Source organism: Lepidochelys olivacea, assembly GCF_965140295.1.
Source record: "Lepidochelys olivacea isolate rLepOli2 genome assembly, chromosome: 24".
Taxonomy (NCBI): Eukaryota; Metazoa; Chordata; order Testudines; family Cheloniidae; genus Lepidochelys; species Lepidochelys olivacea.
Genome location: NC_140434.1, coordinates 17,102,810 through 17,128,802, shown reverse-complemented (window position 1 = coordinate 17,128,802; position 25,993 = coordinate 17,102,810). Strand labels below are relative to the sequence as shown.

Below are 25,993 nucleotides of genomic sequence, written 5' to 3'. Positions count from 1 at the left end.
CCCACTAGCTCCTGGATCTCCCCTCTTCCTGCTGCCCCCATCCCCTCTCCTCATCGGCTCCGCATAGCGCCAGTTGAAATTATTTGTGGGTCCTGTTGTCAGAGGTCACGGTCCCCCATCGTGCTGGGTGCTGAACAGACCCCAACCAAGGTCGGGGGCCCCATCACAGCAGGCAGTGCATAGACACTGACTGAGATCGGGGGCCCCATCGTGCCAGGCACTGCACAGACCCAAAGGGTGAAACAAACCTGGGCACAATAAACTCACACTCTGAACAGATGACTGTTTGGAGGGTAAACTGAGTCATGGGGCCATGACATGACTTCTCCAACTTCCCCAAGCAGAGTCTGGAATGGGACCCAATCATCCTGACTCCCCATCTAAAGACTAAAATAGATTCTTGCAATATCCTTCCTTTTGGCTTGTTACTGGTCTCTTCTTCCTCTTGTGTTTTACCGGGTTGCTTTTTTTGTCATTGTTGTTGTTTCAATGTTACTTTTCTCCTCCTTGAAAGCCGCTCTCCATCACTTGAGGTTTTTACAGGGAGGGGTTCTTTCGGTTGGGATTTTGCCCACCCGGCTTCACTAGCTTACCCTCCTAAAAAGGCCCAAACCACACAAAAACTCTGCTTCAAAATGAAGGGGGAGAGGGGGAAGAATCACTTTAAAAAATTCCATTATTTCAAAAGAAAGGGGGGAAACGATCATTCATTAATTTTATTTTTTAAACCAAAACGGGGGGGAAGGGGTCTCTCCTTTCTCCGTCTCTGAATTCTGGTCCGCCACCACCCTAATTGTCCACTGCCCCTTTCCTAGAAATCCAACTTTTCAGCAAGAAGCTGGATTTTTTTTTAATATTTCGTTTAGTCAAAAAAAACCGATATTATGTTAAAACAAAATGTTTGGGCAGAGAATAGACATAAGTCCTGCATCTTGGCAGGGGAATAGACTAGATGACCCTTGGGGTCCCCTTCTAGCACTCTGGCTCTATGCTTCTAAGGTGTTTGAATCATTGGTACCATGATTGGCCTAAAAATATTTGATCCTGTCTGAGTTCAGCTCAGGACTGGGGGAGTATATAAGCTCTGCAGGTGTCTTGCTCTGTCCTTGTCCTCTCCTGGAGCCCATTTCATTGCTCTTCCTTCCTTTGCTCAGTACAACGTCTGCGCTGCCCCCGCCAAGCCCTGAGGAGAAGGAGGGGATATTGTGACGGTAACTCTCCTGAGAATGGTGTTCCCAATCCTCTCTCTGGTGCTGAGTGCCGTGGCCTTCTTCACCGGGCTGCCATTGAATGGGTACGTCGTCTTTGTCACCAGCTGCCGTACAGGGAGGACGGCCAGCGCCGTGTGGTTCCTGAACCGGGCCATGGCCGATTTCCTCTTTATCGTCTTCCTGCCAATCAGATTCATCTTCATCCTGAACTTAGACCTGGCCAAGATACTGAACAACACCGTTATCTCACTCCACATGTTCTCCAGTGCCTTCCTCCTCACGGCCCTCAGTGTCGATCGCTGCATCCTCGTGGCACGCCCTGAGTGGACCCGGAACCACCGCACACCCCTCCTGGCTTTCATGATTGTTATAAGCCTGTGGGCCATGTCTGTTGGGTTCAGCTTGCGGTATGGTGATCTCTGGGAATCCCTGCTCTCACCGGCCAGTATACGCATGAATGTCCCACTGGATGAAGGGAGGGTGAAGGCTGCCTTTGTGATCCAGTTCCTAGTCGGGTTTCTGATCCCATTAGCCTTGATCTTAATCCCAACCTTCTACATCGTTCTAGCTGCCAAGCCGAGAAGGAACAGGCTGATCCAGTCCACCAAGCCACTCAAGATCCTTCTTGGCTTGATCCCGACCTTTTTCGTCTGCTGGCTGCCGTATCACGTCTTCTCCTTCCTGCTGATCTCACCTAAGTACCCCCTGCCTTTTCTTGTCACAGAAAGCAATTTTGCTTGTATCCTGTCATATTTCAACAGCTGCCTCAACCCCATCTTCTACCTCACCATGGAGGAAGAGTTTCTGAGGTACCGGCATCGTGCACGCAACCCCCAAACCACCGACAACTCAGGGCCGGAGCTGGCTGAATAGGGGAATGGATGGAATTGTTGATATTTCTATGGAAAAAGAATTCTGTTCACTGGGACACGTAACTTCCTCTTGATCCCAAAATTGTCTTTTTTAGCAAGTGAATTTTTTGGCCTTATTCATAGAAAAGCCACAAGAATGATTTCTGGATTAGAAAACCTGCCTCATAATGAGAGACTCAAGGAGCGCAGTCTATTTAGCTTAACAAAGAGACAGTGAAGGGGTGACTTGATCACAGTCTGTAAGTACCTACATGGGGAACAAATATTTAATAACGGGCTCCTTAATCTAGCAGAGGAAGGTCTAACATGATCCAGTGAACAGAAGTTGAACCTAGACAAATTCAGACTGGAAAGGAGGTGTAAATCTGTAATGGTCAGAGTAACTGACCCTGGGTTTAGCAGGCCAATGCTCAAACCGCTGAGCTATCCTTCCCACCGATACGTCCTTTTCTATGTCTTCATGTCCTTGTTTTTCTCATCATGTCATTTTTGCTGCCAGTGGGGCTCCAGCTCTTCTTCTTCCCTGTGTTTGTTGAAGATCAATGGATCTATGAAAGAAAGGGTAACATTTTCAAAAGGGTCTAAGTTCTATTTTTTAGTGTTTAGGCCCTTGGAACCTTGCTGAGAGTCAATGATACATAAAATAAGAATGGCCATATTGTGTAAGAGCAAAGGTCCATCCAGCCCAGTATCCTGTTTTTTGACAGTGGCCAATGCCAGGTGCCCCAGAGGGAATGAACAGAACAGGGAATCATCAAGTGATCCATCCCCTGTCGCCCATTCCTAGCTTCTGGTAAACAGAGCCTAGGGACACCATCACTGCCCATCCTGGCTAGTAGCCATTGATGGACCTATCCTCCATGAAATTATTTAGTTCTTTTTTTAACCCTGTTATAGTCTTGGCCTTCACAATATACTCTGGCAAAAAGTTCTACAAGTTGACTGTGTGTTGTGTGAAGACATACTTCCTTTTGTTTGTTTTAAACCTGGTGACTATTAATTTCATTTGGTGACCCCTAGTCCTTGTGTTATGAGAAGGAGTAAATAACACTTCCTTATTTACTCTCTGCACACCCGTCAGGATTTTATAGGCCTCTTAGTCGTCTCTTTTCCAAGTTAAAAAGTCCCAGTCTTATTAATCTATCCTCATATGGAATCCGTTCCATACCCCTCATCATTTCGGTTGCCCTTTTCTTTACCTTTTCCAATGCCAATATATCTTTTTTTAGATGGATTTATATAGAGGTAATATGATATTTTCAATCTTCTTATCTGTCCCTTTCTTAATGATTTCCAACATTCTGTTCGCTTTTTTGACGGCCGCTGCACATTGAGTGGATGTTTTCAGAGAACTGTCCACAATCACTCCAAGATCTCTGTTTTGAGTGGTAACAGCTAATTTAGACCCCATCGTTGTATATGTATAGTTGGGATGATGGTTTCCAATGTGCCTTACTTTGCATTTATTAACATTAAATTTCATCTGCCATTTTGTTGCCTAGTCACCCAGATTTGTGAGGTCCCTTTGTAACTCTTCGCAGTCAGCTTTGGACTTAACTATATTGAGTAGTTTTATATAATCTGCAAATTTCGTCCCTGCCCACTGTTACCCCCTTTTCCAGATTGTTTATGAGTCAGACTCTTCCCAAACCAATCACGTTCATCTATGAGTCTGACTAATTTGTTCTTTACTATAGTTTCAACCAGTTTGCCGGGTACGGAAGTCTGGCTTACCGGCCTGTAACTCCCAGGACCACCTGTTGAGCCTTTTTAAAAAACTGGTGTCACATTAGCTGTCCTCTAGTCATTTGGTACAGAAGCTGATTTATATACCACAGTTAGCAGTTCTACAATTTCACATTTGAGTTCCTTCAGAACTCTTGGTGAATCCCATCTGGTCCTGGTGACTTATTACTGTTTAGTTTATTAATTTGTCCCCAAACCTCCTCTAATGACACCCCAATCTGGGACAATTCCTGGGACAGTTCCTTTTACCTAAAATGATTGGCTCAGCTCTGGGAATCTCCCTCACATGCTCAGCTGTGAAGACTGATGCAAAGAATTCAATTGGTTTCTTCGCAATAGCCGTATCGTCCTTGAGTGCTCCTTTAACATCTCAAACGTCCAGTGGCCCCTCTGATTTTTTAGCAGGCTTCCTGGTTCTGATTACTTAAATAATTTTTTGCTATTACTTTTTCAGTCTTTGGCCTGCCACAGGGATGTTAAATCTAATTATATTATGGTCACTATTACCAAGCAGTTCAGTTATATTCTCTCTTTGGACTAGATTCTGTTCTCTGCTTAGCACTAACTCAAGAATTGCCTCTCCTCTTGTGGGTTCGAGGACTGGCTTCTCCAGGAAGCTGTCATTTAAGGTGTCAAGAAACTTTATCTCTGCATCCTGTCCTGAAGTGACATGTACCCTGTCAATATGGAGATAGTTGAAATTCCCCATTATTATTGAGTTTTTTATTTTTATAGCCTCTCTAATTTCCCTGAACATTTTACAGTCAGTATCACCATCCTGAGCAGGTGGTCGGTAGTATATCACCCCTGCTATGTTCTTATTATTAGAGCATCAAATTACTATCCATAGAGATTGCTTGCTACAGTTTGGTTAATTTAAGATTTTTACTTCATTTGACTCTATGGTTTTTTCGCATATATTCCCAATCCCCCACCAGCACAATCTGGTCTGTCCTTCCAATGTAATTTGTACCCTGGTGTTACTGTGTCCCACTGATTATCCTCATTCCACCAAGTTTCTGTGATTCCTATGATGTCAATCTCCTCTTTAATAAAAGGCACTCTAGTTCACCCATCTTATTATTTAGACTTCTAGCATTTGTATATTATCACTTTTAAAAACTGTCACTTTTTAGCTGTCTGCAATTACTTGATGTCATTGAATTCATTTAGGCTTCTATGGCTGAGATTTTCAAAAGCACGTATATGAGTTAGGTGCTTAACTCCTATTGACTTCAATGAAAATTTGGCATCTAACTCCCTTAACCAACCTTAAAAACCTAGTCCTGTGTCTTCATTGCCAAGCCTCAAACCTCATGAGCTGCCTCATAAAGCATCATGAGATGAGTTTTAACAAAAAGACATTTAGGTTCTTCTTTTTTGCCTCCTAATTTTTTGGGGGCAATTTCCAGCTTTTCTCTGCAACAATGAAGGTCAGAAACTTGCTAAAAAATAAAAAATAAAACAGAAACAAAAGCTCAAATTCCCACCTAATCATATGATTCCAGGATCTGGGGCTTGGAGGAAAATGAGAAGCACAGTGAACGCCGCAACCAAATTGTAAGGGTTGGTGACAGTACAAAACTCTGCCAAAATTTCAGAACACCAGAACTATCTAGCTCTGTTTTGGAAGCCAATGGAGTGAGGAGCTGTTTCAAATATTGGGGACTTTAAAATAAAGTGTGTGTCTGTCACTGTGTACTTCAAAACGGCACCCTGGGACCACCATATTCATGACTGTCATATAAATATGAACAAAGTCTGCCTTGTGAGGTATCATTAAAAACGTCTTGATCTGTTGATTATTAATATCTGGTTGAATTGTATGTGCTGTCACTGTATGGGGAGTTGCTATGTGTGTGTTAGTGAAATAAGTTGTGATGTTGGGGAACACCCACAACCAGCCTTTCAGGTACAACAATGGAGGAGCCAGACAGCGTTAATGGCTCATCAGCACCCATCCAAGAATCCACTATCTCAGGAACTGTATACAATGGAGATTTCTCAGAGAGAGAATGGAGACAATGGAGACTGTTTGACCCAAGTCATAGCAAAATATATTCCCAGGGAGTTGGAAGAAACTACAAAAGAGGGGAAGTGACATCACCACTTTGCCTCACTCCCCCCACAACTCAACACCTGGAAACACGTCTGGAGTACATAGACTTTGACCGGGGAAGTTTGGTATCGGGCTGGAAGACAAGCCTAGCCTGTGTATTGAGGATCTGTCACATGCTTGTACCATCTGCCAGGGTGAGACACGACTTGATTCAAATCCTGTCTAGTTTATAGAACTCAGACTGTGAATTTACTTTTATTCTTAGGTAACCAGCTTTGATCTCTATGCTCACTGCTTATAATCACGTAAAATCCATCTGTCTGTAGTTAATAAACCTGTTTATTATTCTACCTAAAACTGTGTGTTTGGTTGAAGTGCTTGGGACATCTCAGCGCAGTTGACAAAGGCTGGTGCGTGTCCTCTCCACATTGAGGGAGGGGTGGACTGGGTAATGAACTTACACTGGCCAGGCTTCTGAACAATGCAGGATGGTACATTTCTGAGCTGCAAGGCCAGGGAGCCTGGGGTAATTGACTGGAGCCTCTGTATTGATGGTTCATGTGTGGCTGGGAGAAGCATTCATGTAACTCAGCCGGGTGTGCCCCTGCATGAGGATGGTATGTAAGTGCAGGACCTGCCAGAGGTTTGTAGCTTGACACAGCATCACAATGTGAGAGGAACATTCCAGGTTGGTGGGACAGAGGGTTCAGTGGTCCCACAGTCCAGCTTGCATGCCAGGAATCCCGTCACAGTGGCTTTTAAAACCAATGTCTCAATGAATCCTGATATTCCCTGCCAAAATTCATGCATCTTTCACCCTTCACTACATTGCTGGCTGTTCTCCAGCGTCCAGCCAATCCAGCAGCCAATTGTACAGCTGACACTATGTCTTGTGGCTCACAGCCAACGAAGAGAGAGATTCATGATCCACTCGCCACCTGTCAAGGTCTCTCTAGGACTTTCAAGGGCTGACCGGGGGAGAAGGGTGGCAGGACCCACTCACTAATCACTCCTGACCCAGTGGCACTTCAGGGGCCCAAGCTTGGTCTGCTGGTTCTCCAAGTGTGAATGGCCTGAATTTTTGCAACGATGTGGCTGCCGCTCAGCTCCTGCTCAGGCTGTGGGTACCCCGGATGTGGGCAACCGTCTCTTCAGATGGGATCACAGATTCTTTGTCACAAGAGGCCTGAGAGCTGAGCTGAGCTGTTTGAGGCTTGTGAGGAGCTGGTTGCCTTGGAGGTTTTGCAGACTCCGCTTTGTGAGCATCTCCCATCCTGACTGAACTGCCCACCATGCGTGCTCTCCCACCTACTCTGAGAATACAGCTTCCTGCCCTCAGACAGAGTCCACGGGGATGGGGGGGGTGGTAGCTGCAGGTGGTGTGTAAGAAAGTGAGATTAAACCTTCCAGCTTCAATGCTAATGTGAAATCCACAATGCCCTCCCTCCCCCACAGATCAGTCTCTGCCCCCCCATCCCCTGCACCAGGTTCCTTCCTGCACCCAATCCACCCCCACAGCAGCCCCCCAGATTCCAACCCGCTCCCCATAGCAGCCTCCCCAGATCCTTTCTGGCTTCCACACCCTGGTCCCCAAAGCAGCCTGCGCACATCTCTCCCTTCCCCTCCCCATAGGTGTCGCATCGTCTTGCTTAAAGTGGTTCCCATCGTACACCGGCTTTACAGTTTGATTCAGTGGCTCTCAGCACCCCCACTATACAAGTTGTTCTAGCAACCCTGACCCCACCCCACTCCCCACAGCAACCCCCCCCCTGAATTCCTCCCTGTCACTTGTATAAACAGCCCCTATGCCCCACCCCAGTGGTGGCCACATCTCAGTGGGAAAAGACCCTATAGATTAAGGCTTTCAACCTTTCCAGACTACCGTACCCCTTTCAGGATTCTCATTTGTCTTGTGTCCCCCCAAGTTTCTCCTCACTTAAAAATGACTTGTTTACAAAATCAGACACAAATATACCAGTGTCACGGCGCACTGGTACTGATAAATAGTTTACTTTCTCATTTTATAAGTATAAAATAAATAAATTGGGATAAAAAGATCGTACTTACATTTTAGTGGACAGTATGTAGAGCAGTAGAAAGAAGCCATTGTATGAAATTTTAGTTTCTGCTGACTACGCTAACGCTTTTTCTGTACCTTGTTGTAAAGCTGGGCAAATATCTAGATGAGCTGATGTTCCCCACGGAAGATCTCTGTGTACTCCCGGTGGTACACGTACCCCTGGTTGGGACCCACTGCTACAGACTGGTATCCAAAGGCTCAGGGCTGACGATGGCAGTAAAAGCACCTGGCCAGTAGATGGCAGCACACATGCAAGTCAGGTGCGGGTCAGAAACTGGCAATCGAGTCACCCCGTCCCCTTCCCTTTCGCTGGGTCTACGCTAGTAACGGATGTTGGTATAACTACGACGCTCAGGGGTGTGGAACCCTCCAACCCCCACCCCCGGGTGACGCTGTTACACCGACCGAACGCCCGGTGTAGACAGCGTTTCTCCCGTCAGCACCGCTCCCGCCTCTCGGGGGGGTGGATTAACGACGCCGAGGGGAGAAGCTCTCCCGTCAGCACAGACAGCGTCTTCACCGAGCCGCTACAGCGCCGCAGCTGCATCGGTGCAGCCTTCCCCGTGTAGACGTACCCTCTGGTCAACTGAACTGACTGAGCTCGTGGACATAGGCCCCGACTCTGTGGAGGCTCCGGGACGGGAACACCCACGGGGAAAAATTGAAGGGTGCTTTGCACCCACCAGCAGCTCCCCACCCCATCCTCCACCTGCGTCCCCGCCTCTCCCCCAGCTCCTAGTGCTTGTCGTCGCAAACAAGCTATTTCGTGGTGGCAAGCTCTGGGAGGGAGGGGGGAGGAGGGGGAACGCAGGGCACTCTGGGAAGAGGTGGGGCTGGGGCAGGGATTTGGGGAGGAGTCCAATGGGGCAGGGAGGGGGCGGAGTTGGGGTGGGGACATTGGGAAGCGGTTGGAATGGGGGTGGGGCAGGGGTGGAGTCGGGGGCGGGAACGGGGGCGAGCACCCACCGGCTCCGGGAAGAGTTGGCACCTAGGCTCCTGGAATCTCTCTCCACCAAGGCTGGGGTCCAGTCCTTTAATCCTTCTCGTGGGTCACCTCTGACCCCTCTCCAGTTACTCAACACCTTTGTTGAAGAGTGGGCACCAGAACCAGGCAAAGGATCCCAGCTGTGGTTGCACCAGGGCCAGATCCAGAGGCAAAATCACCTCCCTGCTCATAATCGAGATTCCCCTGTTGATGCATCCTAGGACGGCCTGAGCCCTGTTGGCCCTGGGAGGTCACACTGAGCTGAAAAGTGACCCCACACCTAAGGCCTCCAGGCAAATGACGAGAGACGAAGGCAGGTTGCAGGCCGGGCTGTGGTTTGTGTGGTCTCTAGCACAGAGCGAGGGTTTCCTTAGTGTTGCCTGGCCTATAACATGACCGGGCCGAGGGGTGGGTTTCCAGCAGCAAAGGCCGGGCTGAGAATCTCATGCATCCATCTCCCGGGGGGCTCTGTTCGCTTTCCCCAGCCAGGAGAGGCTGGAGGGCAGAGTCCCAGCTGGTGTCTCTGCTCCTGGAAGCTCGCCCGGGGGAGTCAGCTGGACGTGGCTATCTCACCCCTGCTCTCCGATACGGGCCCTGCCCGCCTGCCGCCGGATGTGGACAGCCAAATATAGACACCTTGCTAGGGCCCAGCAGGGTCGGGGGAGCTTGTGGTTCGTGTGATGTCTGCATGTAGCTGTGGTTGATGAAGACCTTTGAGGCCTTGCAGACATGCTCGGACCCGGCCACATCCTGTGATCTCCCCACATTGTTCCCCCCATCCCCCCGCCAGATATACCCCCACATGAACGGCTTTCTGCTCTGGGCAAGCTGCAGCTGTCGCATCGGGGACCTGGGAAGGGGCGTCGACTCTGAAATGCTGCATCCCCGCAAGACACGGGTAAGGAAATGAGGTAAACCCCCCAGCTGCCCCACTGGATCTCATTTTTCTCCCCCCATCACTGCCCCCTGGGTCTCCCCCCATCCCCTCCCCTCATCCACTCCAGATAGAGCCAGTTGAAATTATTTGTGGGTCCTCTTGTCAGAGGCCAGGTGCCTCCATCATGCTGGATGTTGCTCACACCCTGACCAAGCTCGGGGGTCCCATCATGCCAGGCACTGCACAGATCCACAGGGAGAAACAGGCCTGGTCACAGCAACCTCACATTTAAACAGAGAAATGTTTGGAGGGGAAACAGAGTCATGGGGCCATGACGTGAGTTATCCAAGCTCCTCAAACAGTTCAGTGGCAGAGTCTATGATGCAGCCCAGGAGTCCTGACTCCATATCTGTCCACTAAAACAAACTCTTGCAATATCCTTCCTTTAAAAAAAGGTCTTTTGGTTTGTTACTGGTCTCTTCTTCCTCTGGTGTTTTGACGGCTTTTTTGTTGTTGTCATTTCAATCTTACTTTTCTTGTCCTGGGAAGTTGCTCTCCATCACCAGAGGTTTTCACAGAGGGTAATCTTTCGATGGGGTTTTGCCTGCTCCACTGACTCACCTCCCAAAATGGCCCAAACCAGACAAAAACTCCACTTCAAAATGAAGGCAGGTGGGAGAAGATTCACTTCCAAAAATTCCATTATTTTAAAAAAAGGGGGGAAACAATCTTTTTTTTTTTAACCAAGACAGGAATAATCAGCTCCTTCGGGAAGCTAACAGAAAGAAGATTATTTGGGAATTTTAGTGAAGCTTTGGTGTGGTCTCTGATATCTCTGCCTCTGCATCCTGGATATCCCCATTGTCCACCTCCCCTTGCCTAGAAATCCAACTTTTCATCAAGAAGCAAAGGGGTGTGTTTTTTAAACGTTTAGTTTTGTAGAAACCAAACTCTGTCCTTGTCCCCTCCTGGAGCCCTTTCATTTCTCTTCCTTCCTTTGCTCAGTACAACCTCTGCACAGCCCCGCCTAGCCCTGATGCAAAGGAGGGGATATTGTGACTGCAAGTCTTCCAGGAATGGTGTTCCCAATTCTCTTTGTGGTGCTGTGTGGCATGGCCTTTCTCGCTGAACTGCCATTGAACGGCTACGTCCTCTTTGTCACCAACTGCCGTGTGGAGAGGACGGCCAGCTCCATATGGTTCTGGAGCCGGGCCGTGGCAGATTTCATCTTCATCATCTTCCTGCCCCTCAGAGTCACCTCCATCTTCATCCTGGACTTAGACTCGGCCAAGGGGCTGAGCAGCACTGTCACCTCCTTCCACATGTTTGCCAGCGCTTTCCTCTTCACCGCCCTCAGTGTCGATCGCTGCATCCTCGTGGCATGCCCTGAGTGGGCCGGGAACCACTGCATGCCCCTCCTGGCTTTCAAGAAGGTTATGGGCATGTAGGCCCTGTCTGTTGGTTTCAGCTTGCGGTACGGTGATCTCTGGGAATCTCTGCACTCACCTGGCAGCACCAGCATGAATGTCTGACTGGATGAAGGGAGGGTGAAGGCCGTCGTTGTGATCCAATTCCTGGTCGGGTTTCTGATCCCATTAGCCTTGATCTGGATCCCAACATTCTACATCGTTCTAGCTGCCAAGTTGAGAAGGAACAGGCTGATCCAGTCCTTCTTGATCCTTCTTGGCTTAATCCCGACCTTTTTCTTCTGCTGGCTGCCATATATTGTTTTCTCCTTCCTGGAGATCTCAGCTATGTACCCTTGGACTGTTTGGAACACAGGAAGCACTTTTGCTTGTGTCCTCACATATTTCAGCATCTGCCTCAACCCCATCTTCTACCTCACCATGGATAAAAAGTTTCTGAGGTACTGGCAATGTACACGCAACCACCAAACCACTGACAACTCGGAGCCAGATGAATAGAGGAACAGATGGAATTGTTGATATTTTCATGAAGAAAGAATTTTGTTCGCTGGACCCATAACTTCCTCTTGATCCTAAAATTGTCTTTTTTAGCAATTGAATTTTTTGCTGTTACTTAAAGAAGAGCCATGAGAAAGATTTCTGGATTAGAAAACCTGCCTTGGAGTGAGCGTCAAAAGGAGCCCAATCTATTTTCTTTAACAAAGAGAAGCTGAAGGGGTGACTTGATCACAGTCTGTAAGTACCTACGTGGGGAACAAATATTTAATCACGGGCTCTTCAGTCTAGCAGAGGAAGGTCTAACATGATCCAGTGAATAGAAGTTGAACCTAGACAAATTCAGACTGGAAAGGAGGTGTAAATTTGTAACAATCAAAGTAACTGACCATTGGAGCAATTTCCCAAGGGTCCTTGTGGATCCTCCATCACTGGCCATTTTTAATCAAGCTGGGATGTTTTTCTAAAACTCTTCTCTAGGAATTATTTTGGGGCAGTTCTCTGGCCCGTGTGATCGGGGAGGTCTGAAGAGATGATCACAGTGGTCTCTTCCAGCCTTGGAAACTCTGAATCTATAATTTTAATGAAATATACAGATTTTTGGTTTTGTTCATTTTTAGATCATTTTGGAGTGGTTGGTTCTTTATGGTCTGTCCTTTTCTGCGTCTTTGTGTTATTATTCTTCTCATCATGTCATCTTTGTTCTCAGTCGAGCTTTCTCTCCTGTGTATGTTGAAGATCAACGGGTCATTGAAAAAAAGGGTAACATTGTCAAAAGTGTCTAAATCCTATTTTTAAAAATGTTTAGGCCCGTAGGTACTTTGCTGTGAGACCCGTTTGTAGCTCCTCGCAGTCTGCTTTGGACTTTACTATATTGAGTAGTTTTGTATCATACAATTTCACTTAAAAAGAATGTCTCAGGTTTGGAAATCTCTGTCACATCCTCAGCAGTGAAGACCGATGCAAAGAATTCATTTAGTTTCTCCGCAATGGCCTTATCGTCCTTGAGTGCTCCTTTAGCACCTCGATCATCCAGTGGCCCCACTGGTTGTTTAGCAGGCTTCCTGCTTCTGATGTACTTAAACATTTTGCCTTCCTTTTTGAGTCTTTGGCTAGCTGTTCTTCAAATTCTTTTTTGGCCTTTCTAATTATATTTTCACTTGCCGGAGTTTATGCTTCTTTCTATTTTCCTCAATAGGATTTAACTTCCACTTTTTAATGCATGTCTTTTTGTCTGTCGACGCTTCTTTTACTTTGCTTTATGAAATTTTTTGCACCAGTTCAAGCTTTTCTCTGCAACAACAAAAGCTGGAAACTTACCTAAAAAAAAATAGAAAATAAAGCTGAAATTTCCACCTACTCTGATTCCAGGATCCGGGGTTTGGAGGAAAACAAGAAGCATGGTGAATTCTGCAACCAAATTGTAAGAGTTGGTGACCCTGCAAAACTCCACCAAATGTTTTGGAAAACCAGAAATATCCAGCTCTGTTTTGGAAGCCAATGGAGTGAGGAGGTGTTAAAAATATTGGGGACTGTAAATAAAATGTGGGTGGCTGTGGCACGCTGTACCTCAAAACAGCACCCTGGAACCCCCATATTCACCACGGTCATATAAATATGAACAAAGTGAGGTACACTGCCTTGTGAGGTATTATTAAAAATGTCTTGATCTGTTGATTATTAATGTCCTGTTGAATTGTATGTGCTGTCATTGTATGGGGAGTTGTGAAGTTTCACTATGTGTCTGTTCCTGAAATGAGTTGTGATGTTGGGAACACCCACAACCAGCCTTTCAGATATCACCATGGAGGACCCAGACAGCGTTAATGGCTCATCAGCACCCATCCAAGAATCCACTGTCTCAGAAACTGTATAAAATAGAGATTTCTCAGAGAGAACACTTAGATAATAGAGACTATTTGACCCAAGTCATAGCAAAATATATTTCCAGCAAGCTGGAAGAAACTATAAAAGAGGGGAAGTAACATCACCACTTGGCCTCACTCCCCCCATAACTCAACACCTGGAAGCACGTATGGAGGACAAAGACTTGGAACTGGGAAAGTTTGGTATCGGGCTGGAAGACAATCCCAGCCTGTGTACTGAAGAACTGTCAACAGCTTGTACCATCAGCCAGGGTGAGACACCGATTCAAATCCTATTTAGTTTGTAGAACTCAGACTGTGAATTTCCTTTTATTTCTTGTGCAATCAACTGCGATCTCCATACTCCCTGCTTATAATCACTTAAAATCAGTCTGTAGTTAATAAACCTGTTTTATATTCTACCTAAAGCTGTGTGTTTGGTTGAAGCGCTTGGGAAATCTCAGCTCAGTTTACAAAGGCTGGTGTTTGTGCTCTCCACACCGGGAAGGCACTGACTGGGTAATGAACTTCCACTTCCCAGGCTTCTGACCAATGCAGGATGGTACTTTTCTGGGCTGCAAGGCCAGTGAGCTCAGGGGAATTGACTGGAGCCTCCTTATTGGTGCTTCATGAGTGGCTGGGAGGTCATTCATGGAACTCAGCTGGGTGTATCCCTGCCTGGGGATGGCTGTGTAAGTACAGGGCCTGCCAGAAGTTTGCAGCTTGACACAGTGTCACAGTGTGAGAGGGATACCCCAGGTTGGTGGGACAGAGGGCTCAGAAGTCCCACAGTCCAGCTTGCACTCTGGGAACCCCATCACAGGGGCTTTCTAAACCAATGAATCCTGATATTCCTGGCCAAAATTCATGCAGCTTTCACCCTTTGCTCTGTCGCTGGCCGTTCTCCAGCGTCCAACCAATCCCCCAGCCAGTCACGAGCAGACTCTATGTCGTGTGGCTCACAGCCAACGAAGTGAGAGATTCACGATCCACTCGCCACCTGGCAGGGTCTCTCAAGGACGTTCGTGGGGTGACTGGGGGTGAAGGGCGGCAGGGCCCACCCACGAATCACTCCCAACCCAGCGGCACTTCAGGGGCCCAAGCTGAGTCTGGTGTGTTTTCAGGTGTGAACGGGCTGAATTTTTGCAACGATGCAGTCGCAGCTCAGCTCCTGCTCTGGGGCTGGGGCTGCCCCAGATGTGGGCGACCGGCTCTGCAGACGGGATCTCAGACTCTTTGTCACAAGCGGCCCCAGAGCTGAGCCGAGCTGTTTGAGGCTTGCGCAAAGCTGGCCACCTCGGAGGCTTTGCAGACTCTGCTTTGTGAGCATCCCCCACCCCCCACTGAGCCACCCCACTCTGTGCTTCCCCCCCAGAGGACAGCTTCCTACCCCCTTCCTACCCCTTCCTTCCTTCCCTCCAGAGTCTGTGGGCAGGGGGAGAGGAAGCTGCAGGTGGTGTGTGTGTGTTGGGGGAATCAATTCTGACAGAGCCCTGACTGGGATGATTTAGTTGGTGTTGGTCCTGCTTTGAGCAGCGGGTTGGACTAGATGACCTCCTGAGGTCCCTTCTAACCCTGATATTCTGTTACACACTGTGTCTGATTCACCCAGGACATTGGTAAGAATGTGAGATTAAACCTTCAATGCTATGGTGAAATCCACAATGGTCCCTCCAGATCTGTCTCTGCCCCCCCAAGCTCTACCCCAGGTAACTCCCTGCCCCCACCCCACCCCCACAGCAGCCCCCCCAGATCCATCACTACCCCCCCATCTGTGCCACACACCCTGAATTGAAGTGGTTCCCATCATACATAGGGTTTAAAGTTTGATTCAGTGACCTCTCAGCACCCCGACGATACACACTGTTCCAGGAACCCCCCCACTCCCCACAGAAGCCCCCCATCCCAAATTCCTCCCTGTCACTTGTATAAACAGCCCCCATGCCCCACCCCAGAGGTGGCCCCATCTCAGTGGGAAAAGACACTATAGACCAGTGTCTCTCAACCTTTCCAGATGGCTGTACCCCTTCCAGGATTCTTATTTGTCTTGTGTGCCCCCAAGCTTCTCCTCACTTAAAAAATACTTGTTTACAAAATCCGACATGAAAATACAAGTGTCACAGGACGCTAGTATTGATAAATAGTTTATTTTCTCATTTTACCATATAATTATAAAATAAATCAATTGGAATATAAATATTCTACTTACATTTCAGTGGACAGTAGATAGAGCAGTAAAAAACAAGTCGTATGAAATTTTAGTTTCTACTGACTTGGCTAGTGCTTCTTATGTAGCCTGTTGTAAAACTAGGCAAATATTTAGATGAGTTGATGTACCCCCTGGAAGACCTCTGCATACCCCCAGTGGCAAACATACCCCTGGTTGAGAACCACTGCTGTAGTCTGGTATCCAAAGGCTCAGGGCTGACGATGGCAGTAAAAGCACCTGGCCAGTAGATGGCAGCATACGTGCAATTCAGGTGCGGGTCAGAAACTGGCAATCAAGTCACCCCGTCACCTTCCCTTTCGCTTGGTCTACACTAGTAACTGATGTTGGTATAACTACATCGCTCGCATGTCTGGAAAACCCACCCCCCCTGGGTGATGCTGTTATACCGACCTAACGTCCGGTGTAGACAGTGCTTCTCCCGTCAACACAGCGACCCCCTCTCGGGAAGGTGGGAGGGTGGATTAAGGACGCCGATGGGAGAAGCTCTCCCGTCAGCACAGACAGTGTCTTCACTGTGCAGCCTTCCCCGTGCAGATGTGTCCTTTGAGCAACTGAACTGACTGAGCTCCTGGAGTCTCTCTCTGCCAAGCTGGGGGGCCAGTCCATTAATCCTTCTCGTGGCTCTTCTCTGACCCCTCTCCAGCTGCTCAGCATCCTTCTTGAAGGGTGGGCACCAGCTCCGGACACAGCATCCCAGCTGTGGTTGCACCAGGGCCAGATCCAGGGGGAAAATCACCTCCCTGCTGCTAATTGAGACTCCCTTGTTGGTGCATCCCAGGGTGGCTGGAGCCCTGTTGGCTCTGGGAGGTCACGTTGAGCTGAAAAGTGTCCCCACGCCTGAGGCCTCCAGGCAAATGACGAGAGAGGAAGGCAGGTTGGAGGCCGGGCTGTGGTTTGTGTGGTCTCTAACACAGAGTGAGGGTTTCCTTAGTGTTGCCTGGTCTGTAACGTGGCCCAGGCTGAGGGGTGGGTTCCCTGCAGCAAAGACAGGGCTGAGAATCTCAAGCATTTGACTCCCAGCTGGGCTCTGTTTTCTTTCTCTAGCCAGGAGGGGCTGGAGGGCAAAGTCCCAGCTGGCGTCTCTGCTCCAGGGACCTCACCTAGGGGAGTCAGCTGGACGTGGCTGTCTCACCCCCTGTTCCCCGCTGGGGGCCCTGCCCACGGATGTGAACAGCTGAATGCAGACACCTGGCTAGGGCCTGGGCAGGAGCTTGTGGTTAGCATAACATCTGCACGTAGCTATGGGTGCCGGAGGCCTTCCTGGCTTTGCAGACATATTCGGACACAGGCACATCATGTGATCTCCACCCATTATGTCCCCCCACCCCTCCCCACCGCCAGTTACGCCTCCACATGAGCGGCTTCCTGCTCTGAGCTGAGCCAGTCTGGGAGAGCTGCAGGCATCACATCGGGGACCTAGGAAGGGGGTCGACTCTGAGACGCTGCATCCCCCCAAGTCACAGGTAAGGAAATGAGGTAAACCCTCCAGCTGCCCCACTGGATCTCATTCTGTCCCGCTCCCCACACTGCTTCATCCTGGATCTGCCCCCTTCCAGCTCCCCCATCCTCTCCCATCATCCACTCCGGTTAGAACCGGTTGAAATTATTTGTGGGTCCTCTTGTCAGAGGTCAGGGGCCCCAGTCACACTGGGTGCTGCACAGACCATGACCAAGCTCGGGCACCCCATCGTGCCAGGTTCTGCACAGACCCACAGGGAGAAACGGGCCTGGCCACAGCAAGATCACTCTCTAAACAGACAAATGTTTGGAGGGGAAACTGAGGCACAGAGCCATGACGTGCTTGTCCAGGCTCCCCAAGCAGTTCAGTGGCAGAGTCTGGGATGGAACCCAGGAGTCCGAATTCCCTGTCTATCCACTAAAATTGACTCTTGCAGTATCCTTCCTTTAAAAAAAATTTTTTTGAATCTTGTAACTGGTCTCTTCTTCCTCTGGTGTTTTGTCGCCTTTTTCATTTTCGTTGTTGTTTCAATCCTACTTTTCTCCTCCTGGGGAGTTGCTCTCCATCACCGGAGGTTTTCACAGGGGGGTTCTTTCGGTGGGGATTTTGCCTGCTCCACTAACTCACTCCGGCCCCCGCAAATGGCCCAAACCACACAAAAACTCCACTTCAGTATGAAGGGGGGCTGGAGAAGACTCATTTTCAAAAATTCCATTATTTCAAAAAAAGTGGAGGGGAAAAGATCATTCATTAACTTTTTTGTTTAACCAAGATGGGAATAACCAGCTCCTATGGGAAACTAACAGCAAGAAAATTATTTGGGAATTTTGGTGAGGCTGCGGAGGGGTGTCTCTCCTATATCTGTCTTTGCATCTTGGACCACCCCCCTCATTGCGAAGCTTCCCTTACCTACAAATCCAACTTTTCAGTAATAAGCATACGTGGGGGTTATTTTTAATATTTGGTTGAGTCGAAAAAATGATATTATGTGAAAACAAAAAAAGTTCAGGCAGAGACTAGACACAAATCCTGCATGTTGGCAGGGGGTTAGACAAAATGACTTTTGCGGTCCCCATCTAGCCCTCTGGCTCTATGCTTCTAAGGTCTTCGAATCATTGGTACCATTGGCCTACAAGGATTTGATCCTAACTGAGTCTGGCTCAGAATCTGGGGAACTTGTAAACTCTGAGGAGATTATAAACTCCACAGCTCTCTCTCTGTCCATGTCCTCTCCTGGAGCCTGTTTCATTGCTCTTCCTTCCTTTACTCAGTACAACGTCTGTGCTGCCCTTGCTGAGCCCTGAGGACGAGGAGGGGATATTGTGACCGCAACTCCTCTGAGAATGGTGTTCCTCCCAGTTCTCTTCCTGGTGCTGTGTGGTGTGGCCTTCCTCGCCGGGGTGCTGTTGAACGGCTACGTCCTTTTCATCGCTGGCTGCCGTGTGGAGAGGACGGCCAGTGCCGTGTGGTTCTGGAACCGGGCCATGGCTGATTTCATCTTTATCATCTTCCTACTTCTCAAATTCACCTCCATCTTCATCCTGGACTTAGACTGGGCCAACAGCCTGAGCAGCACCGTCACCTCCCTATACATGTTCTCCAGCGCCTTCCTCCTCACGACTCTCAGTGCTGATCGCTGCATCCTCGTAGCACGCCCTGCATGGGCCTGGAACCACCGCACACCCCCGCTAGCTGTCATGATGGTTTTGGGCATATGGGCCCTGTCTCTTGGGTTCAGCTTGCGGTACGGTGATCTCTGGGAATCCCTCCTCTCACCTGCCAGCACCAGCATGAATTTCCGACTGGAGGAAGAGAGGGTGAAGGCTGCCGTTGTGATCCAGTTCCTGGTCGGGTTTCTGATCCCATTAGCCTTGATCTTGATCCCAATGTTCTACATCATTCTAGCTGCCAAGCCAAGAAGGAACAAGCTGATCCAATCCACCAAGCCACTCAAAATCCTTCTTGGCTTGATCCCAACCTTTTTCTTCTGCTGGCTGCCATATCACGTCTTCTCCTTCCTGCAGATCTCAACTAAATACCCTTTGTATTTCCTGGTCATAGAAAGCACTTTTGCTGGTGTCCTGGAGTATTTCAACAGCTGCCTCAATCCCATCTTCTACCTCACCATGGAGGAAGAGTTTCTGAGGTACCGGCAATGTGCACGCAACCCCCAAACCACTGACAACTCGGGGCCGGAACTGGCCTAATAGGGAAATGAATGGAATTTTCGATATTTCCATGAAGAAAGAATTCATTTCACTGGGACCCGTAGGTTCCTCTTGACCCCAAAGTTGTCTTTTTTCGCAATTATTATTTGGCCTTTTGCAGAGAAGAGCCACGAGAATTATTACAGGATTCGAAAACCTGCCTTGGAATGAGAGACACAAGCATCTCAATCTATTTAGCTTAACAAAGAGACGGTGAAGGGGTGACCTGATCATAGTCTATAAGTACCTACGTGGGGAACAAATATTTAATAATGGGCTCTTCAATCTAGCAGAGGAAGGTCTAACATGACCCAGTGAACAGAAGTTGAACCTAGGCAAATTCAGACTGGAAATGAGCGGTAAATTTTTAATGGTCAGAGTAACTGACCATTGGAGCAATTTCCAAAGGGTCGTGGTGGATCCTCCATCACAGGCAATTTTAAATCAAGTAGGGATGTTTTTTTTTAAAACTCTGCTCTAGGAATTGTTTGGGGGCAGTTCTCTGGCCCGTGTGAACTGGGAGGTCAGATGAGATTAGGGTGACCAGATGTCCCGATTTTATAGGGACAGTCCCGATTTTTGGGTCTTTTTCTTATATAGGCTCCTATTGCCCCCCGCCCCGTCCCGATTTTTCACGTTTGCTGTCTGGTCGCCCTAGATGAGATGTTCACACTGGTCCCTTCCAGCCTTGGAATGTATGAATCTGTCATTTTAACAAAATATATAGATTTTTGGAGATTTGGAGGCTTGGCAGACTCCTCTTTCTGAGCATCTCCCTCCCCCACTGAGCCACCCCCTCAGTGCTTCCCCCCCGCCCAAGAGGACAACTTCCTGCCCCCAGACAGAGTTCATGGGGGAGGGAGGGGAGGCGGAGCTGCACATGGTGTGTGTGTGTTGGGGGAATCAATTCTGAGATGCCGTATCTGATTCCCCCAGGACATAGGTAAGAAAGTGAGATTAAACCTTCCAGCTTCAATGCTAGGGTGAAATCCACAATGGCCTCTTTAGATCTGTCTCTGCCCCGAACCCCAGATTCCTCCCTGCCCCCACCACACAAAGCAGCCCCCAAGATCCGTCCCTGCTGCCCACCCCAGTCCCCAAAACAGCCTCCCCAGGTCTTTCCCTGTCCCCCCCATAGGTGCTGCACCCCCTGGCTTGAACTGGTTCCCATCATATACAGGGTTTACAGTTTGGTTCAGCGGCTCTCAGCCCCCTCACTGTACAAATTGTTCCAGAAATCCTGACCCCACCCTACTCCCCACAGCAGCCCCTCTCCCATTCCTCCCTGTCACCTTTTTCAACAGCCCCCACGCTCCACCCCAGAGGTGGCCACATCTCCGTGGGAAAAGACCCTATAGACCAGTGGCTCTCAACCTTTCCAGACTACTGTACCCCTTTCAGGGTTCTCCTTTGTCTTGTGTACCCCCAAGTTTCTCCTCACTTAAAAATTATTTGTTTACAAAAGCAGACATAAAAATACAAGTGTCACAGTACACTCCTACTGACAGATAATCTACTTCCTCGTTTTGCCATGTAATTATCAAATAAATCGGTTGGAATATAAATGTTGTACTTTCATTTCAGTGTATACTAGATAGCAGTGCTTTTCAAATTTGTTTTCTGCAGACCTAGTTGAAGAAAATTGTTGATGCCCGTGACCCAGTGGAGCTGGGAATGAGGGGTTTGGGGTGTGGGAGGGGTTTAGGGCTGGGGCAGATAGTTGGGGTGTGGGTGGGTGCGGGCTGCAGGACGGGGCTGGGAATGAGGAGTTTGGGAGGGGCTCAGGGCTGGGACAGAGGGTTGGGGTGCAGGGGTGAGGGCTGCAGGGTGGGGCTGGGAATGAGGGGTTCAGAGTGTGGGAGGGGGCTCTGGTCTGGGGCAGGGGGTTGGGGTGCGGGGGTGAGGGCTGCAGGGTGGGGCTGGGAATGAGGGGTTCAGAGTGTGGGAGGGGGCTCTGGTCTGGGGCAGGGGGTTGGGGTGCGAGAGAGGGTCAGGGTTCTGCTCTGGGGTGCAGACTCTGGGGTGGGGCCAGGGATGAGGGGCTTGGGGTGCAGGATGGGGCTCTGGGTTTGGGGGGGGGCCTCAGGGCTGGAACAGGGAACTGGGGTTGGGGAACGAGCTTACCTCGGGCGGCTCCTGGTCAGCGGCGCAGCACGGGTGCTAAGGCAGGCTTCCTGCCTCTCCTGGCACTGTGGACCACGCTGCGCCCCCCGAAGCATCCAGCAGCAGGTCCAGCTCCTCGGCGGAGCTGCGCAAGCTGCTCTGCGCATCTCTCGCTTGCAAGCACCACCCCCCTCCAGCTCCCATTGGTCCTTTCCCGGCCAATGGGAGTGCGGAGCCCGTGCTCAGGGTAGGGGCAGCGCGTGGAGCCCCGTGGTTCCCCCACCTAGGAGCCGGACCTGCTGCTGGCCGCTTCCTGAGCTCAGCGTGGTGTCAGAACAGGTAGGGACTAGCCTGCCTTAGCCGGGCAGCACCGCCGATGGGACTTTTAACGTGCTGACCAGAGCCGCCGCGACCCAGCGCCTTCCATTCCGTGACTCAGAAATGGGTCGCGACCCACAGTTTGAAAACCACTGGTATATAGAGCAGCTTAATCAAGTCATGGCCTGTATGAAATTATAGTTTCCACTGACTGCTAGTGCTTTTTATGTAGCCTGTTGTAAATCTAGGCAGATATCTAGATGGATTGAGGCCCCTCTAGTGGTACACGAACCGCTGGTTGAGAACCTCTGCTATAGACTGGTTTCCGAGGAGCAGCCGTGTTAGTCTGTATCCGCAAAAAGAACAGGAGGACTTGGGGCACCTTAGAGACTAATACATTTATTTGAGCAGAAGCTTTCGTGCTTTTCTTTTTGCTGTAGACTGTTATCCAAAGGCCCAGGGCTGACAATGGCAGTAAAACCATCTGGCCAGTAGATAGCAGCATATGTGCAATTCAGGTCTTGTCCTACACGGGGGCTGGTCCCAGACGATACATTATCACACTGACATTTACAGGGTAAGGGGCCTATGGACGCAGGGCTGGACTAGCAGGGGGCTGCAGGTCAGGAGTGAAAGGCACCGACAGAGCTAGGGGAGGGGGGAGCCCAGGGCTGGTTTAGCACCTAGAAGGTAGAAATGAGGTTGAACAAAGGGGGCGGCTGAAGGTCATTCGGCGAGGCAGCGTCTAGAGGATTTTCTGGTCATGTGGATTTAAAGCCAGCCACGAGATGCTAAGACAACGACCTTTACCTGTTCAGCGCCTGTAACCCAACTCCCGGTCGGCACAGACGGTGCCGAACGACTGAAACCCAGCTGGCCTCTGGCACCTGCAGATAGCAACAACCTGTTAATTTCTCGCCGTGTGTCCTCAGTGCCCCAGGCTGGCTCAGGGGTGCAGGGAATGGGACATGGGGCCTTTCCCCTCTAGGGAGCATTAGCTCGTATCCGGCCCCAGGGCAGGGACTGGCTGGCTCACGGGGGAGTAATGGGACATGGGGACTGTCCCCTCTAGCAGGCGCTGGCACCGATCCAGTCCCAGGGTGGGGACTGGATGGCTCAAGGGGGTGGTGAATGGGGCCTTTCCTCTCTAGGGGGCACAAGCATTGATCTAACCCTGGGGCAAGAGACTGGCTGATATCAACATTGCTCCATTGGACTTAATGGGGCCAGATCCCCATCTGGGGTCAATCGGCTGAATCTCCATTGGTGTCAGTGGGCCAGATTCAAGACAATGAAACTGTCCTGATTTGGTCTACCTGGGTAATGTAGCTTATGTGCCACCAGCCATAACACCTTCATATGTTTACAAGCTGCCCTTTAGCCCAACAAAACATTGGCAAAAAGTTGAGTCTGAGATTTCACTTGCAGACAAAACCAAGTCTGTCACAAGCGGCTGCTTATAATGCTTTACCTGAAAGACTGTGTAAACTCAGTGACTGTTAACTCTTTACAAGATCCAGCTATGTGAACAAACCAGACCCTCATATTTCATCTGAAATCCCCAGCTGCTGGAGGCATGTGACTGGGGAAAATCTCAGCCCTCACTACCACAAACAAACAATCAGGTTTTAGCCCTCATAGTTTGAGATGAGGAGCTGGAAAACATGAATCCAAAAGAACCAGAAATCCAATAAAAGGACCTCAAACCCATCATTATTATTCAAATCTCATGATTTTTAAGCCAATCTTGTGATTGGGGGGGGGCTGAGCTCATGATTTTTCATCCTTTCGGGTTGGTGGCAGGAGCCGGTTGGAATTTGCATCCCATGGGAAATTCTGACAGTTCCCAATTTTCTTTCATCCAAAGCTGAAATTTCAAATTTCAAAATTCCCCCAAACCCAGTGTTGTTTCAGAAATAGCAAAACCTGACAGGTGTTTGTCCAACCTGGTCTTAAAACCCTCCAGTGACGGGGATTCCACAACCTCCCTTGGGAGCTGATTCCAGAGCTGAACTGCCCTGAGAGAGTTTTTCCTAATATCCAACCTCCACCAACCTTGCTGCAGATTAAGCCCATTGCTTCGTGTCCTACCTTCAGTAGACATGGAGAACAATTGATCCATGGCCTCTTTATAACAGCCCTTCCCACCACTGAGAACTGTTACCAGGTCCCTCCTTAGTCTGGGAAACGGATGTATAGACTGGTGACTACTTTCCCCAAGGTCACGCAGTCAGCCAGGGGCAGAGGTTGGAATAAAACCACGGTCTCCTGAATCCCAGTCCAATATATAACGGTGTACATTTTTCACAGTGAGGGCAATTCAACATTGGAACAGTTTACCAAGGGTCATGGTGGATTCTCCATCATTGGCCATTTTTAAATCAAGATGGGACTTTTTTTTCCCTGAAAGATCCACTCTAGATCAACTACAAATCAATTCAGGACAGTTCTCTGGCCTACGTTACAAAGGAGGTGAGACTAAATGATCACAACGGGCCCTTCTGGCCTTGAAATCTATGAGTCTATGAAGATGTAATTTATTTAGGCTGGGAAGGATTCAATTTTTATCGGCCATTGTCGGTAAGCGTCAATTTCACTGCACACACACCAAAACATATTTTCATCCATAATCATTGAAATTTACAGATGGTCAAAGTAAGAAAAACCCCACTTGTGACCTTCTTTGAGTTTGGTTGAAGGCGATTTACTTTGTATATTCTGTCATGTGATGTTGATGATTTGTGTTTGAACGGTTATAAAGCTGTGAATCCCATTTGCTACTGCTCTTAAATAGTTATTGTCTCACCTCCCTCCCCATAATTCCCTGCGATTGTGAGAGGTGAAGTTGATCAAAAACGGTCTAAAGAGTGTGCTTAAAAACAAACGATGTTATAAACCAATAAAATGTGAATCCTGCCAACCCTCCTTTGATATTAATGATATAAAAATCAACACAATCAAGACAAAATAAAATGCTTCGGCCTTAACATTTTGATAATTTTGCTTCAAAAATTCCGACAAAAATTGACACCCCCCGAAACGTCTCCATGTTCTCAAATCCGTGTTTTCTGATGGGAAGCTGTTCCATTGGGAAATTATGAACCATCTCCCTTGGCAGCGCTTCAGCCATCACCTACCTTCTACCAGTTGGGCTCCGTCGACACTGAAGCTGGAAGTGAGATTCTCAATTCGGGGAGACACTCCCCCGCCACCCACTAGCAGCGTAGCCCCAGCAGTGTGATCCTGTCCCAGACACTAGGTACATCCTCAGGGCAGCCAGCCCCTGCAGCTGTGGCTAAATCGTCTATTTTAAGCATGCTACCTCCATCGAAGCTATCTCAGGTACATCTACCCACACTAGGAATTACACTGAGGGGGACAGGGCACCCCGGGACCCTGTCTTTTTCTGGGAACTCTTTGTCCTTTTGAACCAAATTTCAATTTGAGTCGATCCAAATATTTTGATTTGATCATTTCAATGTTTCATTTTAAATTTTGACCATCTGAAAACATTTTTTTTTAAAAAACACAAGTTATCCTAAATTTAAAAAAGAAAAAAGCATTTGGGACCAGAAAGGTGGAATTTTCACTTTGGACATTTTAAAACATGAGCTGGCGACAACTTTGAAAGTTTTCTTCCAAAACTTTTTTGAGTCAAGAAACTCCAAAAAACTGAGTCATTCACACGAAGACTTACAGTTTTGATGAATCTGTCTCCTGATCCCCAACATAGACAGATCCTGAATGAGATCAGAGCCCTCCATTGTGCCCGGGACTGCACAGACCCACAGTGAGTGACGGTCCATGCCCCATTGTGCTTACAGTCTAAATAGACAACAGAAGGATTACTACCCCTATTTTATGGATTAAGAAATTGAAGCAGAAGGCGAGAGACAGTTTCAGAGATTGGCCTTAGCTCACACACACAAGGAAATAATGGGAGACCTGGCAAATAGAATCCAGGAGTCCTGACTCCTCGCTCACCCTGCCCTAATCCACCAGCTTCTGGTCCCTTCCCAGAGCTGGAGATCGAACCCAGGGGTCCCAAGTCCTCCTCTC

General features: G+C 48.8%; 2 protein-coding genes across 2 annotated transcripts; both read left to right on the top strand.

The window, feature by feature from the left end:
- Nucleotides 1-1,226: 1,226 nt before the first annotated feature.
- LOC311512089 (chemerin-like receptor 1) lies at nt 1,227-2,084 on the top strand (the record flags this gene model as incomplete). The annotated part of the gene is made up of 1 exon (XM_084613115.1): nt 1,227-2,084. The coding sequence occupies one exon, from the start codon at nt 1,227-1,229 to the stop codon at nt 2,082-2,084; it is 858 nt and encodes a 285-aa protein (XP_084469241.1).
- Nucleotides 2,085-18,649: 16,565 nt separating this feature from the next.
- LOC311512075 (chemerin-like receptor 1) lies at nt 18,650-19,513 on the top strand (the record flags this gene model as incomplete). Its single annotated transcript, XM_084613107.1, has 1 exon — nt 18,650-19,513. The coding sequence occupies one exon, from the start codon at nt 18,650-18,652 to the stop codon at nt 19,511-19,513; it is 864 nt and encodes a 287-aa protein (XP_084469233.1).
- Nucleotides 19,514-25,993: the final 6,480 nt, after the last annotated feature.